The sequence below is a fragment of the Lipophrys pholis genome (assembly GCF_963383615.2).
Source record: "Lipophrys pholis genome assembly, chromosome: 7".
Classification (NCBI taxonomy): domain Eukaryota; kingdom Metazoa; phylum Chordata; class Actinopteri; order Blenniiformes; family Blenniidae; genus Lipophrys; species Lipophrys pholis.
Genome location: NC_137638.1, coordinates 5,566,935 through 5,584,574, shown reverse-complemented (window position 1 = coordinate 5,584,574; position 17,640 = coordinate 5,566,935). Strand labels below are relative to the sequence as shown.

Sequence of the window (17,640 nt, the reverse complement as noted above, 5' to 3'; positions counted from 1 at the left end):
CAGATTACTTCAGATTACTTCAGATGACACTCAGAGCGCACAGAGAGAACCCAGAGCAGCTGCATCACATCAGGTTTTTTACATTTTTGTCTTTTAAATTCTCATTGAGTTTCTGTCTTTAATTTTGCACTTTGATTCCAGCATGTTTACTGTGACCTCTCTGAGGAAATTATTGTTTTCATAAAGTAGTTGTCTGTGGCTACGAGCAGCGTTGCCATGTATGTGAACCTCCAAAATGCAACATAAATTTCCGATTTTCACTTGAAAATGTTGTTAATGGGCTTAAAGCAATTAAACTGATGAAAATGACTTAAATGATTAAACATTGTTAAAATAATTAGAGCTCCCGAAATTGCTGAAAAGAAGGTTAGATAGATAAGTGTTGCTAAAACAGCTAATATAACTAAAATGTCTTTTTCCCAATTAAACCTCTTGGGTTCTGTCCTGATCTATCCTCGGTGGACAGGCCGCCTCACAGCTCTCTGAATTCTTGTCTATCATTGTTTGTTTGCATTGTTTCTGAACCGCCCTTAGTTCAGCCTGTTAAGCTTGTTGTGCCACTTTTGTTTTCATTAGTATCTGATTTTATCTTAGGTTATAAAGCTGCTAAAGAATGTTCCCTCAAAGTGCTCACAGTTTACACTGTGAGCACAAATATCAAACATTTCCCATAGTTTCTTGGAAATGGAGTTAAAAGCTGAGATGTTCCTGGCCCAGTGTCCATTTCCCCTTGGTGGCCGATTATTAAAAATATTAAAAAAATAATTGTTTCCGCTTTGAATGAATACAACAATGAGCTGAAGGCAAACTGCCAAACTGCAGGTTTAAATACCAGAGAGCCACACCTGTTGGAAAGCAAGTGATGGATTACAAGAAATGCTTTAGTCATTTCTGGCAATATGATCAAATCTTCCTTGCAGTAACTGTATGACTTCCTGTTTCACCTGGTAGCAGCGCAGCTGGTCTTTTCACTACTACAACTTTATCTATCAGAATCTTTACAGCTAAAAGTCCACTGTAATTCACAGGTTGTTAAAAGTAGCTTGTTCAGCACAACCACCAGTTTAACCTGTACTCACCAACGCCTGTTTTTGCTGTTTGAATACGTTCTCTAGCTTAGCTTAGCTTAGCTTAGCATTAGTGATGGCCTCTTTCTCTTGCTCAGTGTGTTTGATGTTTAGTGATAACCATGGACATAAAATATGGGGCCCCCTTATAGACCGGCGCTGACCATTGGAGTCGACGTACCGCACGGCTGCCATCTTGGATGGGTCCCACATTTGTCCCCAGTGCATTTATTTCTCCTGGGGAAGGTATAGTCCAACTACAATAATCAAAACTCCCCGGAGTATCACACATTAAAACCACAAGCTTTCGTGCTGGAATACTTTGTACCATGCTTATTTAATCTGAGCAGACCCATGATGCCCACAGCTGTACGGGACATATTGAATACAAACACTCAAATTGTTTTGCTGAGGTCCAGTTTCAGGAAAATGCTGAGAAAGCTCCACTGTCCAGTGTCCCAAGTATTTCAATACAGGATATGGCCACAGTGCTCGCTCTGCATTGACTCCACTTGACTCTGGTGATACAGAGAGTGAGATTAACCAACCAACATGAAGGCAACGCTGGATTAATCTCCAGCACGTATACTATGTCTATGGCGATAACGGTATCTGTATTAAGTGCAGCAGTTTGTGGGCCACATTGAGTTTTGTTTGAAACTTCTGGCTAGAAGTCAAAAGTGAATTCTGTAACATCGTAATCCATGCTGGTGGTAATGACACCTGAAGACATCAACTGGAGGTCACAAAATGTAACGTTACATCGCTGTGTGAATTTACAAAAATGTTGTCTGACTATTATTTTCAAGATTTGACCAGTGATGACATGTTTAGCCGAATATCCCCATTTAGCCGCTGGTTGTCTAGATGGTGTCCCAGCGAGAACGTGGACTACATTGATGATTGGAATAGTTTTGGGGGAAAACCTGGTCTTGGCCTGATGAGGAGCGACGGCATCCATCCCACTGTGGATGGTGCAGCTCTCTTATCCAGAACTATGAATGATCTTATTTGACCTTCAAATTCTCGGCTACCCAGAGTCTGGAACCAGCAGTCTAAGATCAGGAGACAAAGATCAGGAGACAAAGACCGGGAGTCAAAGACCAGGAGTCTTCACTGCACGGAGAGGGTGCTGGTCTATTTCAGGTGGGTCAGAGGCTGCTGGGGTGGAAAGGAGCCGCAGCTGCCCAAGTTTTTAGCCATTTTTGTGTCTGTAATTTGCCAAGAAAACCTGTCCATCGTCAGCATTTGGGAGGTTGTCCGCTGATTCAGGTGTGTCAACAGTTTAATACCTGTCCGTGCACGCTGATTCATCCGCTCAATTCAGGGTGTCCGCAGGTCCCCTTTTCGGAGGTTGGACTGTGTATGAATATTTGAAAAATTAAAGTACAAACGTTTTGTGTGTGTCAAAAGAAATGTAAAGAATGTTACCCATTTGTTCTTTTCGTAGGTTGTCAAAGGCCAGAAGTTGAACTAAATGTCTACCTGAAAGGACACAATGGCAACTGCACAATCTGGTACGTCCAAACATTTGACTCATATTCTGACATTATAGTCAGCTTGCACAAGTCACACTTACTGACTTAATGGCTACCAGACAAAACCAAAGATATGGTCCATGTGTCCGCATCCTTCACATGAAGAATAGAAAACACTGTAAGTTCCCAGTTGATTGTGTTTTCTGCTCTCTTCCAGTTCCTGAGAAGAGGGTTGTCGTGTTGTGGAACAGCTTGTCTCAGAGAACCAAAGTGCTGAACTTTCTTCTGGGAACGACTCATTTACAAGTGGATGAACAAGACTGTAGTGTGAAACTGAGGGGAACCGATAACTTTGTTTTCATCGTCACTCCTAAGGCAGTGTCTCCAAAAGACTCTGAGAAAAAATTGAGAGAACTTGTGAAGAACTGTGTGAAGCTCTCCAACCCGGGACCTCATTTGCTCCTGTTGGTTGTGCAGCCGGAAGATTTCACAGACGAACAGAACAAGAAGTTCTGCAGAGTCCTTCAGCTCTTCAGTGATTATGCAGTTCATCATTCGGTGGTTCTGATCCCACCATCCACAGAGACGAGCCCATTTAATTACCAGTCTACATTTCTGCCCTTGCTTGACTTGATCGGCAAAATCAGAAACAGAGTTGTGTATCAGCAAAACTTCAAACACTCAAAACTCTTAGAGGTCCTCTGTCAAATTGTAGGAGAGAACAATGGAGAACATCTGAGCTGTGATGCGTCTTCCACGGAGGATACGAACCCTGGTAAGTCATAACACGTGTGATCAGTACAAATCAGCTCTCATGAAGGTGAATCATCGTGTGTGTGTGTGCGTGTGTGTGTGTGTGTGTGTGTGTGTGTATGTCACTCTGTGCAGGACAAAGTTTGAATCCGGAAAGTACAACAAGCAGTCTATTGATGTGTAAGTCACTGAATTACAAATATTAATCCCAGAAGCTCTGAAATATGTGTGTTTGGTGGATTATTTATTTGTTTCCGCTTGGAAATGAGCCTTAATTTTTTTTTTTTGCTCTTCAGCATCGGCAGAGAAATCAATTAAATTTTATTTCTAAAGGGCCAAATATGACACGGGCATTTCAAGGTTGTTTTAGAGAGGAAACCAATAATCCCAAATCAATGAGCAGAGAAGACAGAGGAGATGAAAAACTGAAGGGACAGAACGAGAGAAAATGAGAGGACAGGCAGACAGAAGGATTGTTGCTAGGGATTCCCAGATAGAGAGAGAGGGTCTCCCAACAGTACTAACCTAGTGCTGCTTCACTAGAGAACATGTGACAAATTTTACATGGACGTTCCTACATCCTCGGCTCTGCTGCACATCCCAGTAATGCTTATGCTTTCCAAGTATTTGTCATCAGTGTGACATGTATTGCCACGGAGCACTTCTACTTCTATCCATCTTTCACACCACTCAAGGCAGGGTCCGGGTACAGATAGAGAGACTGTCACGACGGGCAATTTACAGTCAGCAGTCAACCTCAGAGGCTTTTCCTTTCTGCGTGAAAATACTCTGAAAAAACCTGCATATGCAAAGAGAGAAAATGCAAACTCCATCCGGAAAGACCCGGCCGTGACTCAAACCATTGTCATTATGATCCAAGAGGTATAACCACGACATCACCAGCTTTGTCACAACAACGGAATAATCCACCAAACACACAGTTCCTCATTTGTTGGTTTGTTCCCATCATGACTTTTGTTTTTCTTAGGTCGTAAGCCAGATTCATCCCCCAACCGACCACAAGAGGGCCACCTCACCACGCAAAGTAAGAAGCAACTTCAACAAATACACACACGACAACTTTTCAGCACATATATTGCGTTATGTGAGATTTTCTGTTAAAAATGATGTATATTACATGACTGTGCCTATACGGCTTGAGGTTTACACACACTGAGAGTCCAGAGGGACAAAAAATAAATAAATCTGCCTTTGTATTTTAAATGTTAAAATCCTTCATTTATCTCTGTGATGTGTTTCAGCACCTTCACTCACAATCTTACTTCTGGGGAAAAGAGATTTGCCAAAGATGCATCTGAGCGACACCATAACCAAAACCCCCCAATTCAATCGTCGGGGATACGATACGTTCAAACACTGCAGGGCCGTCCGTGGACTGTGGAAAAGAAGCGTAAATGTTAAAGTTGTAAAGTCTCCAGATATCAACCAGCTGTCCGAGGTGAAAGTGAAGCAAGAGTTGGAGAATCTGTGCCATCCTGGACCACACGTTCTGCTGCTCATAGTGGAGCCTTCTGATTTCGATGGAGCAAACCCACTGAACATCTCGTTCATCCAGGATGTCTTTGGGGAAAACACTTTCAAACACTTGATGGTCGCCACCATTGACAAGCAAATGGAAAGAGATCCCAGTGTGAGGGACCTGTTGGTGAAATGTGGTGGAAGACACTACAACATCACTGAAAATACCAACGAGGAGTTGATGGAGAAGATTGAGAAGATTACCCGCGAAAACGACGGAAGTTTCCTCTCCATCACTGAGAGGCCCTTGACATCCGTCTTTGAACAGGTGAAGCCGGCTTTAAACCTGCTCGTGTGTGGTAGAAGAGGACCAGCAAAGGACTTGGCAACCTCTGCCATTTTAGGACAACGTGACTTTCCCTCAACCTTCTCAGAGTGTGTCAGAACCCAGGGAGAGGTGTGTGGACGTCGGATCTCTGTGGTGGAGCTGCCTGCTTTGTATGGAAGACCTCAGGAGGAGGTGATGGAGGAGTGTCTTCGGTGTGTTTCCCTCTGTGATCCTAAAGGTGTCCACGCCTTCATCCTGGTCCTACCTGGGGGTCCACTCACTGAGGAAGACAAGAGAGAGTTACAGAAAATTCAGAACACCTTCAGCTTTCGAGTCATGGATTTCACCGTTCTTCTGTTCACTGTGACGTCAGATCATTCGTGGAAAAGCTTTTTAGACTTTTCACTATCCGACAGAGACATCGACCAACTCCGTCAGAGATGTGGAGGAAGATCCGTTGTTCTCAACAAGGACAGGAGTAAGATATTAGAGTTAATGGATGTTGTAGATGGAATAAGTCTTCGGAACAACAGACCATGTGGCTACACAATGGAAACCTTTGCTCGTGCTCAAATGGAAACGATTTTGGAAATGGAAAAATCTCTCAACAAGCAACACGAAAAGCTGGAAGGAAACATCACTCGTACGTATTTTATTGGCTTAGTAAATGGAGACATTGTGATCTCATGGATAAGGCAGTTGATGAAAACGTTTAATATGTTGAACGACACCTGCTTTTCATGCGGTTGCTACTTTTGCCATTGGTGAAAGTGATGGGATGTGAAGGTTCCAACACAGTGGAGCGAAAAGGGGGTATGCTCTATATGCAGTGCAGTGGGTCGCTACAGGGGGCGCCAAATCAATAGAAGTATTTATCAGCTGTTTGCACTTGTGTAAACGATATGATCGATGACCGAGGCACTGATTAAGTGCACCTTCGCTCATTTACATGATTCAATGAATGTATTGTAATAATAACAAAAATTGGAAAACCTGATTTTTAAGAATATGCTCCTGGTAGAGTTTCCCAAGGCAGACACATCTAAAGTGACTTCCCAGATTTTCATGATCACAAAATTGATCCATTACGCTAGAGTTGGGGGATATTTTTCGGTAAGCAACACATTGATTACGTTACCCTCTTTTCCTGATCTGGCTGAGCCCGAGAGTGTTACACTGAAGGCACCTTTTACTTTTACTTTATACATATTAAAAATTTAATTAAAACCACATCATCAAGGTTTACTCTGCTGTGAAACCAATCTGTCAAAATGAGTAACCCCTGGCTTCATTGCTCCACAGGTGAGGCAGAAATGCAGAAGCCCGACTCACTGAGAATAGTTCTTCTTGGAAAGACAGGCAATGGAAAGAGCTCCTCAGGAAACACCATCATCGGACAGAAGCTGTTTGAATCTCAGGTTTGTACAAAGTCCGTCACCAAAAGTTGTCAGAAAGTAGTGTGCAGAGTGCACGGTCGTGACGTGGCCGTGGTCGACACTCCCGGACTGTTCGACAACAGTTTGTCCCATGAAGAGGTTCAGGAGGAGCTGGTGAAATGCGTCAGTCTTCTGGCTCCGGGGCCACACGTCTTCTTGCTGGTGTTAACAATTGGACGGTTCACACCTGAGGACAAGGAGACCCTAAAGCTCATCAAGAAAGGATTTGGGAAGAATTCTGAGAAGTTCACCATCATTCTTTTCTCTGGAGGGGATTCACTGAAGAAGGGCACACCCAAGTCAATTGAACAGTACATCGAAGAAAGTGAGGATTCTTTTAAGAAGCTCATCTCTGACTGTGGACAAAGATACCATGTGTTTCATAACTTGGATAAGAATAACCACGAGCAAGTCAGTGAGCTGATAGGAAAGATCGACAGCATGGTGAAAGAAAACGGAGGCGACTGCTTCACCAATGAGATGCTGCAGGAAGCCGACGCAGCGATAGTAAAAGAAAAAGAAAAGATCCTGAAAGAGAAGGAAAAAGAGATGAAAAATGAACTCGAGGCACTTCAGAGAAAACACGAGAGGGAAATACAAGCAATCAAAATAAGAACAGAGCAGGAGAAGGCGGAAGTCGGCTGGGACATAAAACTGAAAGAAAAACAACTGAAGGAAAAAGAGGAAAGCATTAAAATGCTCGAGGAAAAAGTCAAGGAACAAGAAAAGAGAGAAAAAGAGGAAGCGGAAAAGAACAGACAGGATGAAGCTATTCACCGGGTGTCACAGCAAAGGTATGAAACATTGATTGAAACGATCCCACACTCCGCACCGCGGGAGAATGTTGAAAAGGAGCTGGAGAAGGTGAGAGCAGAAATGAAAGAAAAAGAAGACGCGTGGGAGAAGAGTCAGAAGGAAAACAGGGAGAAAAGATTTGCAGAAATTAAACAAAAACAGATGGAGCATTACGTGGAAGTCCAAAAACTTAAAACACAACACGAGCAAGAGAAAGTGAAGCTTGAAGGAGAAGAAGAAAGGATGAGAAAACTGGGAGAAAGAGAGCGGAAAGACCTGGAGGAGAAGCACGAGAAATCCCTGCAGAACATAAAGGATGAATATGAAGAAAAGGCCAGGAAGCAAGCCGAGGAGTGCAACGGATTCAAGACCAAGTACCAAAAAAAGGGAGAGGAAATCCAAGACTTGATGAAGTGTGTCACCAGGAAGAGAGAAAATGTGAAAAAAATCAGCCGCTTGCTGAAAAAACAGGAGCGGGAAATGAACAGTGTGGAAGAGATGGAGGAAACTGAAACCCTGAAGAAAGAACACGAGGAACAGCTGAGTGACCTGATCCAGGAACTTCTTGCCAAAGCCAACAGGGATTGTACCATCTTGTGAGCCACGATCATTTTCAGTCAGACTCCCTCGTCAGTTCATTATCAGCTTATATACCAACTCAACTATCCATCTCCTGCTACTCTTTAGCCTGTTGGGGAAATGAAGGGTAAAAACAAGGAAGGTATCTAATCAGGTTAGAAAAAAGTTATGAAACTTAGTTGGTTCATAAAAGAAAAAATAAGTTTGGATTTGATCCCGTTTAATGAATGCATGCATGTCGGGTCTCTGCTTGTTGTTCTATTTCTCTGCGTGTCGTTCTATTTCTATGCGTGTTGTCACAGAGGAGAGTTTGGAAAATCTGTTTGCATCTAAACGGGGTAGACAGAGATTTTCGTCACAATTCGTGACTTTTATTTTAATTTTTTCCAGAATTCTGATCGGCTATCATGACTTCATGCTTCTAGTTACACTGCCCCCTACAGGCTTGGCATGTTCATAGTAGCTCTGAACCAGGTTTATATGTAGGTCCATGACAATGAAGATTTTTCTGGGAAACGTAGAGGGGGAAAGATCAGTTTTTCTAAAAACCCAGGTGTGTGTCCGTCTGCCCCTGTGTGTCTCACCTCACTTTTATCTTATTGTCTTCTTCTCCCGCTCAGCACCCTCGCGGTCTCCCGACCTTCCCTGTCTATTCAAACTCCTCTCCCTCTGTTGTCTGTCAGCTCGTCTTGTCGTTCCTGATCCTGTTTTCTCTGATTTTAACCACCTGGACTATTATGTAAATAAAACCTGTTATTATAGAATTTTGAGTCTGCGTTTGGGTCCATCCACACATCACGACAATGTATAAATGTGTCATAATTGTTTAATCTAAATCATCAGGTGGGTAAACTAGCCTGTTCAGTGGTTCACTGATGACTACTAAGTGTATTGAGATCTACGTTTAAATCCATGCCAAGACATTTTGCAGAACCAGACTCACAGGTGGAGACTTTCTGTTTTTTCTGGTTGGAGGTTAGAAGATGGAAAAGAGAGAAACGAAGAGGAGAGAGACAAAGAGCCACAACACGCAATTTGACATCAGAAAACAAATTAGATCCACTGACAACAGATTTCTAACAGCAGGAATAGATCCTGCGGGAAGGTATAGAGAGACGACTGATCGGCCTCCAGCCCATCCAGTCTGGTACCCAACACGAACAATCTTCTCAGGTGTATTGGATTTCCCCCTCTGATAAACGTACACCTAATTTATACTCCATCTTCCGATTAAGAGTTGACCTCTCTACCTGCAGCAGCTCCTCATATGATCCAGATGATGTTGTAGTAAATGAGCACTTTCTTGAAGAAGCTGTTAATTTCAAGCGTGAACAACACACACTGCCCAGGGGCAGGACAACAAAATGTACACCGCACCCAAGAGCAGGGCAAGAACTTCATGTAGAAATATATTTCTTTAAGGTGTGGCGTCACCTCAATGCTGCGTTTGATACCGTTGGTGGCAAAGCTTTCAGTCTGGGAGATTTGAAAATTAGTGGTAAAAATGTGAACTTCGCTGAGTCATTTACACATTTACTCGTTGCAGGGGAGTTTTTATTGGAGTTTCATGAAGATGGGAGACTTTGAAAAAGAGATTTGAAGTAAAGCTTTATTCCAGAATGAAGGTCACACGCTACTGGGCGACGTGAACATCAGAGGAGGTCAAAGGTTGCGTCAGTGTCCATGAGCCTACTGGCCTTCCAGAGTGTAGGTGTAATGGAGGACTCCTCCTTCATTCAGGAAGCAGTCGAAGCTGTACTTCCCCACCTGCAGCTGCCTCTGGCAGATTCCCAGCAGGTCGTCGAAAAACAGGTCCTCGTCGTACACCTCCAGCCTCAGCACGTCGTTCTGCTGGGCGCCCGAGAAGTGGAACTCCTCGTCCCACATGGGGTTCGCCATGTTGTGCGCCACGCCTGTGCGGCCAAGCGACTTGGAGCCAAGAAAGACCTTCACGTACCCGTCCGTGATCCCCATGGGGTCGACGGGCAGGTCGCTGGCGGACAGGTGGTAGAGCTTGAGCTGAGCTCCAGAGGAGACGCTGCACAGGAGCAGCAGCAGGAGGAGGTGAAGACCAGAGGCCATGGCTGCAGAGCGGGAACAGGAACTGTCAGAGTCACTTCATCATTTTACCACTTCATCACTTCACCACTTCATCACTTCACCAGGTCATCAGGTCGTCACTTCATCACATCATCAAAATGTGACTTTTTTAAAGAAAAATTTCAGCAAAACTTAAAATATTAAAAGTAATCTTAAGAGCAGAACGTAAAAGTCATTTTGAATTGCCCCACAGAGAGGAAAAACATATATAATATATATATATATATATATATATGTTAAGAATTGTACAAGTTATAGTAGAGCGTGCATTCCTGCTTTTATTCTGAAGTGGGCGCTTTTATTGTTAAAGGCCCAGTGGGCACTTCCTTCCTCCTATGTACGAAATGAAGCAAACACGTTTACGGTGGTGAAGCAGTCACTGACGATGTGAGTTATGATAATATTGCTGTGGAAAGAATGTGTATATGTCTCCTACCGTTTGTAGTAGTGTTGAGTTCGTGGAGGGATTTTTATTCGCTAGAATGTTCGTTTTTGTGCGTTAGCATTATCGCGATTAGCATTGAGCTAACCAGGTTAATTTGATGACCCTGGTTGTTTATAGGCTTTACGTGTTTATGGACATGATTTGATGTTATAGTGAATGTTTGTTTACCGCATTTGATTTACAGTGTGCGTCATGGTAATTTAGTTCTTTATTTCTCGTGTCTTTTCAGAAACTGCGAAACCGTAGTAAACTCACCATCGCCAACTCTTAAAACAAAAACATTGGCTAAGCAAGAGAAATAACATAAAAACACCAGAAAACATCAGGAAAACAAAATTTGATCCCCAAAGATTAATTCAACAAATATTCAATAAACTAAACATAAAAATTCGTAAACTTAATGGAAAAAATTATTTAAAGTAAAAATCTAAATTAAAAAAAACCCACATGAAATCAAAAAAATTCTAAAACATTTAACAATTTTATATGCAAAAACAACACACTAAACTTAAAAGCAAAAAAGTAAATGTAAAGTATGAAGCTCCTAACAGTATATATAAAAACAAGATTAAATTAACTGAACTATTAACTATTTAGAAAAATTTAAGTATCAAAACAAAACAGCGAAAGCGGAAATACTCCATAATTTAATGAAGTAAATTATTCCTAGAACTCAAACTCTGGAAAAAAAAGACACTAAAGACATTCACAGAAGAAGTGTTGCACAGTTTGATTGACTTCATTTGATTAATTTCTGTATTCTTGAGCATTTAAATATCAACATGTTATTATGTATGTACACCTCTTCATAAACATTGAGAAACGTTCACGGGTTATCCTGAAGATATTTTATTATTCCTTCATTTGGTACAAATGTGATTTTGAGAGAAAAGACAAGTCAGCTCTTACCTGTGCTCTGGATTTCTCGTTTGTCGCTTCGTTTTTCCGCCGCCTCTCAGGTTTTTAGAGTCCAGCTCAGTCCTTTATCAGCTTCATATCTCACGGCACAACCTGCCACTCTCCCAGCGTTACCTAACTGTGTGCTGGCATCGATAGAATTTGTTCAGGACTTATCGTTTCACAGTCGGAACACAGATGTTTATAAGATCACAGTTTCCCGCATAAGTTCACCTCTGTGTCAGACTCAAACACAGAAAACTATTATTTCTGCCACTCAGAGAGGTTTTCGGTTCAACCATGTGTCCTGTAATATAACAAATAAATCCAACCCTTATTATACAAATGTTTATAATTGATACTTCCTGCATTCATTTTTCATGATCATTTGTATTTTAATAGTAATTTTAAAGTGATACATTTTATAGGGCGTATATTTTAAAGTCTTTTGTCTGGTTGAGTAACTATAAAACTGGGATGACTCTCATTGCCTCAAGACAAACTTATGCTAAATGTGGCAAGAATACAAACGTGCAAAAACTACATTTTCTGTGCACAAATGAGAAAACTAACGGGACATGGAGAAGCGACCACCCAGCTGGCTGACCTGAGATGATCCCTGGGGGCGGAGCCTGTAGTCCAGGGAGCCAGCCTGGTGGCTGCCCTTGGCCAGGCCAGGATGAGGCACATTGTCAAGGTGTCAATAGAATAGAATTGAGTGCACACAAACATTTTCTCCTATACAAAGTAGTTAACGGTAAGTATACTCTCTGAGTTGTAACATGGATTTGAGTAAGAGTACTCCTTACAGTATCTGACCAGGTACCCAGTACTGGTATCAGTATCAGTGCGTCACAAGAAAGAATCATTTTATCATTGGATGGCTTGAAGGCGTAAAACAATAAGTAAATGCAAGTGGCTCCACCATCACAACCAAAAAAGGGTCACTTAAATCAATAGATATAGGAGCCATTTCTACTTATATTTGTCAGATTATTTGGCCAGTTGGTAGCGATAATTGGACACAGGTTGATTGTGTAGGGGGTATAGGTGACAGGAATAGGAAGGCATAGGCAGGGGGAAGGCAGACAGTACTCACCTGACGGTAGAGAGAGACGACCGATCGACCTCCAGCCCATCCAGTCTGGTACCCAACACGAACAATCTTCTCAGGTGTATTGGATTTCCACCTCTGATAAACGTACACCTAATTTATACTCCATCTTCCGATTAAGAGTTGACCACTCTACCTGCAGCAGCTCCACATATGATCCAGATGATGTTGTAGTAAATGAGCACTTTCTTGAAGAAGCTGTTCAATTCAAGCGTGAACAACACACACTGCCCAGGGGCAGGACAACCAAATGTACCGTATTTTCACGACCAAAAGGCGCACCGTACTAAAAGGCGCAGTCTCAGTTATGTGTGCCATTACTGCATTTAACACACACATAAGGCGCACCTGCTCATAGGGCGCGGGTTCCATGCCCACACTTCCCCCTTTAACGTTCTCATGGTGTCCGCCTTACAACACACACACACAAGCATACAAGTGTGCGTATTTAAAAATAGAGCGGGAGCAAAACTGAGTTTGGTTGTGCTTTATTTAAGTATTGATTACAAAGTACTAACATTTTTTTTACCTGTAATCGTCATCAATCAAACCCATCGAACTCCTCATCCTCTGTTTCTGAATTGAACAGCTGCGCTAAATCTCCATCAAACATACCAGGTTCATTTTCTTCACTGTCAGAGTCACTTTCCGTGCCGTGCGGCTCCTTGGAAATGATGCCGGCTTTTGCGAAAGCTCGAACAACAGTGCCAGCAGACATGCTAGCCCAAGCATCTACAATCCATTTGCAAATTGTGGCGTAACTCGCCCGGCACTGCCTTCCACTCTTAGTGAAACTGTGGTCTCCATCGGTCATCCATCGCTCCCACGCCGCTCGCAGCCTTACTTTGAACGGCCGGTTCACACCGATGTCCAGCGGTTGGAGTTCCTCTTTGTCAGGCCTCCCGGAATGACAGCAAGCTCAGAGTTCATTTGCTTCACTTGTTTTTTCACATCGGCTGTGAGATGGGCACGCATAGAGTCACAGATCAACAGCGATGGTGATGCGTGGAAAAAAACCACCTGTTCTCCTTACATACACCTCCCTCAGCCACTCTTTCATCATTTCCTCATCCATCCAGCCCTTTTGATTTGCCTTAATGATGACTCCTGATGGAAACTTCTCTTTAGGCAAAGTCTTTCTCTTAAAAATCACCATAGGCGGCAGTTTCTGTCCATTAGCATGGCAGCTAAGCACAACAGTAAAAGACTTTTCGTGCCCCGTTGTGCGTATCGCTACCGTGCTGGTCCCCTTCTTCTCCACAGTGTGACTCACCGGGATGTCGAAAGTTAGCGGCACCTTGTCCATGTTAGTGATGTGGCTGGGCTGGATGTGTTTGTCGGCGATGTGTTTGCTGCAGTAGGAGTGGAAGATGGCCAGCTTTTCATTATAATCCGCTGGAAGTTGCTGCGCTACCGTAGTTCTGGCCCGGATGGAAAAATGGCACCGTTTCATGAAACGAAAGCACCAAGACGGACCTCCTTGGAAATGTTCAATTTTCATTTCTTCTGCTCGCGTTACTGCTTTTAGTCGAATGGTGACCGTCAAAACGCTTCTCCCACTCGTTCTTTGTGCGATGATCCACTGCTCGAGTCTTTCCTCCAACTCGGGCAACCTCGCCTTATGTCCGCGGAAACTCAGCTGCGTCTTCTTCACCTGTCGGAGCTCGTTTTCCAGCTTCCTCCACTTGCGAACCATCGATTCATTAATCTTAAATTCTCTCGCGGCTGCTCGATTTCCATGTTCCTCCGCATAGCTGATGGCCTTCAGTTTAAACTGTGCTTCATAAGCGTGTCTCTTCGCCATTTTCAGGGTTGTTAAAACAACGATGTTCTGCATAACGCACATACCCGTTCATTTATATACAATCCACGCCCACACTTCCCCCTTTAACGTTCTCATGGTGTTCCCTACTACGTCCGCTTTACAACAACAACACACACATAGGGCGCACTGCACCATAGGGCGCGCCGCACATTTTGAAGAAAATCTAAGACTTTTATGTGCGCCTTATAGTCGTGAAAATACGGTACACTGCATCCAAGAGCAGGGCAAGAACTTCATGTAGAAATATATTTCTTTAAGGTGTGGCGTGACCTCAATGCTGCGTTTGATACCGTTGGTGGCAAAGCTTTCAGTCTGGGAGATTTGAAAATTAGCAGTAAAAATGTGAACTTCGCTGAGTCATTTACACATTTACTCGTTGCAGGAGAGTTTTTATTGGAGTTTCATGAAGATGGGAGACTTTGAAAAAGAGATTTGAAGTAAAGCTTTATTCCAGAAAGAAGGTCACACGCTACTGGGCGACGTGAACATCAGAGGAGCTCAAAGGTTGCGTCAGTGTCCATGAGCCTACTGGCCTTCCAGAGTGTAGGTGTAATGGAGGACTCCTCCTTCATTCAGGATGCATTCGAAGGTGTACTTCCCCACCTGCAGCTGCTTCTGGCAGATTCCCAGCAGGTCGTCGAAAAACAGGTCCTCGTCGTACACCTCCAGCCTCAGCACGTCGTCCTGCTGGGCGCCAGAGAAGTGGAACTCCTCGTCCCACATGGGGTTCGCCATGTTGTGCGCCACGCCTGTGCGGCCAAGCGACTTGGAGCCAAGAAAGACCTTCACGTACCCGTCCGTGATCCCCATGGGGTGGACGGGCAGGTCGCTGGCGGACAGGTGGTAGAGCTTGAGCTGAGCTCCAGAGGAGACGCTGCACAGGAGCAGCAGCAGGAGGAGGTGAAGACCAGAGGCCATGGCTGCAGAGCGGGAACAGGAACTGTCAGAGTCACTTCATCATTTTACTACTTCATCACTTCACCAGGTCATCACATCGTCACATCGTCACTTCATCACGTCGTCACTTCATCGAAACGTGACTTTTTTAGAGAACAATTTCAGCAAAACTTAAAATATTAAAAGTAATCTTAAGAGCAAAACGTAAAAGTCATTTTGAATTGCCCCACAGAGAGGAATAAAGTATAATATATATATATATATATGTTAAGAATTCTACAAGTTATAGTGGATCGTGGCTTCCTGCTTTTATTCTGAAGTGGGCGCTTTTATTGTTAAAGGCCCAGTGGGCACTTCCTTCCTCCTATGTACGAAATGAAGCAAACACGTTTATGGTGGTGACGATGTGAGTTATGATAGATAATATTACTGTGGAAAGAATGTGTATATATCTCCTACCGTTTGTAGTAGTGTTGAGTTCGTGGAGGGATTTTTATTCGCTAGAATGTTCGTTTTTGTGCGTTAGCATTATCGCGATTAGCATTGAGCTAACCAGGTTAATTTGATGACCCTGGTTGTTTATAGGCTTTACGTGTTTATGGACATGATTTGATGTTATAGTGAATGTTTGTTTACCGCATTTGATTTACAGTGTGCGTCATGGTAATTTAGTTCTTTATTTCTCGTGTCTTTTCAGAAACTGCGAAAACACTAAAGACATTCACAGAAGAAGTGTTGCACAGTTTGATTGACTTCATTTGATTAATTTCTGTATTCTTGAGCATTTAAATATCAACATGTTATTATGTATGTACACCTCTTCATAAACATTGAGAAACGTTCACGGGTTATCCTGAAGATATTTTATTATTCCTTCATTTGGTACAAATGTGATTTTGAATGAAAAGACAAGTCAGCTCTTACCTGTGCTCTGGATTTCTCGTTTGTCGCTTCGTTTTTCCGCCGCCTCTCAGGTTTTTAGAGTCCAGCTCAGTCCTTTATCAGCTTCATATCTCACGGCACAACCTGCCACTCTCCCAGCGTTGCCTAACTGTGTGCTGGCATCGATAGAATTTGTTCAGGACTTATCGTTTCACAGTCGGAACACAGATGTTTAGAAGATCACAGTTTCCCGCATAAGTTCACCTCTGTGTCAGACTCACAACTGTCACAGGCCTGACAGTTGAAAAATTGTCATTACAATGAAGTTAAAAACGGGTCTTTCAAAATTATCGCATTAACACAGATAATTCCATCATCATGATTAATCTGATAAAAAATTTTTAACTAACTTGTACTGATTAATTTTCTTTTTTTTTGTTTGATGGTGGACATTTTATGTTAATAAATTAGATTTTTGTTCTCTATTATTTATGGAATATTCAGAAAAGCAATAAAAAGTGAATTACAAATAGAAAATAACTATTTTAAGCTACCCATCTGCAGTGTAGACTGAAGGGAATTGTTCACAGGATCCGTCAGTTTTCCGCCTCCCATTGTTTTTTGTGAAAAACTGTTAAAGGTGTTTAAAGATATATATGTTAAGTGCAAATATATTCCCTTCTTTCTTCAGTCTGTTTGCTGAATGAAATTTGATTAATATAGATGATAAATTAATCATGATTGATCAGAATTACTCCACAGCAACCCTGTGATTAATCTGATTAAAAAGTGACAGCACATTTAGTTTTTAATTTTTTATTTTTTTTTTCATCTCAGTTTTTTTATTAACAGACAATAATATCCCGACAGGACTGACTTCATTGATAATGAAAGCAGACGTTAACATGTATTATTACATCAAATTGTACATGAAGTCCAGCCTCCCGCCAGTGTACATGTTGCAGCTGACAGAATGGCTTCCTGACTTGATATAAACGGAGCAGAAGCCCAGCTGAGTGTTGTGTCTGGTGTCCTGGTCGAAGACCTGCAGGAGCAGCTGTTGTCCCAGCCTGGCGTTTCCCTTTTGGATCCTGTCGCTCCAGGCGGGGTTGGCCGTGTTGTGCTTAGTGTGGGTCAGAGCAAAGTACTCAGGGCCGTAGCGCAACCTGATGAAGGCGTCTGCGGGTCCCACCTGGTCGTTGCGAAGGCCCGACGCTCTCATGTTGTAGACGGTGAGAGTGAGTGAAGCCAGGCTGCTGCTGCACAGGAGCAGCAGGAGGAAAACACATCTGGAGATCATGGCTTCACCGGAGGCTGAGGAGGAGAAAGAGCAACGGCTCACTTTGTACGTAGCAGGAACTTTTACTGGGCAGAATGTTGAGTTTGTTCATGAAGGAGGTAAAGTTGGAGTGTTCTCAAATACCAAAGTACAAGCTTACAAACAAATGAAACATTCAAATCAAAACAACACATATGAAATGCGTTTTGCAAAGTTACTGGAGTGCTCCTCATCATATGTCAATATCAAGAACCTACGATGTTCCTGTCAGCGCGGTCGTTGATTC

General features: G+C 42.8%; 3 protein-coding genes across 4 annotated transcripts; 1 reads left to right on the top strand and 2 right to left on the bottom strand.

Annotated features, from left to right (window-relative positions):
• Nucleotide 1: 1 nt before the first annotated feature.
• On the top strand, nt 2–8,677 carry LOC308111850 (uncharacterized protein). Of its 2 annotated transcripts, XM_080466935.1 has the most exons (8): nt 2–73; nt 2,106–2,213; nt 2,518–2,584; nt 2,763–3,320; nt 3,434–3,478; nt 4,287–4,343; nt 4,561–5,748; nt 6,408–8,671. In XM_080466935.1, exons 3-8 carry the CDS (start codon nt 2,566–2,568, stop codon nt 7,934–7,936), a joined length of 3,396 nt encoding a protein of 1,131 aa, XP_080323061.1. In that variant the 5' UTR covers nt 2–73; nt 2,106–2,213; nt 2,518–2,565; the 3' UTR covers nt 7,937–8,671. The 2 variants fall into 2 exon arrangements, with proteins under 2 accessions (XP_080323061.1, XP_080323060.1); XM_080466934.1 differs by lacking the exon at nt 2,106–2,213 and having other exon boundaries at nt 7–73; nt 6,408–8,677.
• Nucleotides 8,678–9,506: 829 nt separating this feature from the next.
• On the bottom strand, nt 9,507–11,487 carry LOC308111869 (perforin-1-like). Its single transcript, XM_080466958.1, has 2 exons — nt 11,370–11,487; nt 9,507–9,999 (listed from the first exon to the last, which is right to left on the bottom strand). Exon 2 carries the CDS (start codon nt 9,995–9,997, stop codon nt 9,605–9,607), a length of 393 nt encoding a protein of 130 aa, XP_080323084.1. The 5' UTR covers nt 9,998–9,999; nt 11,370–11,487; the 3' UTR covers nt 9,507–9,604.
• Nucleotides 11,488–14,723: 3,236 nt separating this feature from the next.
• Nucleotides 14,724–16,235, bottom strand: LOC308111870 (perforin-1-like). The gene is made up of 2 exons (XM_080466959.1): nt 16,118–16,235; nt 14,724–15,216 (listed from the first exon to the last, which is right to left on the bottom strand). The coding sequence occupies exon 2, from the start codon at nt 15,212–15,214 to the stop codon at nt 14,822–14,824; it is 393 nt and encodes a 130-aa protein (XP_080323085.1). The 5' UTR covers nt 15,215–15,216; nt 16,118–16,235; the 3' UTR covers nt 14,724–14,821.
• Nucleotides 16,236–17,640: the final 1,405 nt, after the last annotated feature.

Excerpts from the sequence above, each read along its gene's own strand:
- LOC308111869 (XM_080466958.1), bottom strand. The coding sequence starts at position 9,997 with ATGGCCTCTGGTCTTCACCTCCTCCTGCTGCTGCTCCTGTGCAGCGTC.
- LOC308111870 (XM_080466959.1), bottom strand. The coding sequence starts at position 15,214 with ATGGCCTCTGGTCTTCACCTCCTCCTGCTGCTGCTCCTGTGCAGCGTC.
- LOC308111850 (XM_080466934.1), top strand. Across the intron at positions 3,479-4,286 it reads AACAAGCAGTCTATTGATGT|GTCGTAAGCCAGATTCATCC; the intron begins GTAAGTCACTGA and ends TGTTTTTCTTAG. Across the intron at positions 4,344-4,560 it reads GGGCCACCTCACCACGCAAA|CACCTTCACTCACAATCTTA; the intron begins GTAAGAAGCAAC and ends GATGTGTTTCAG.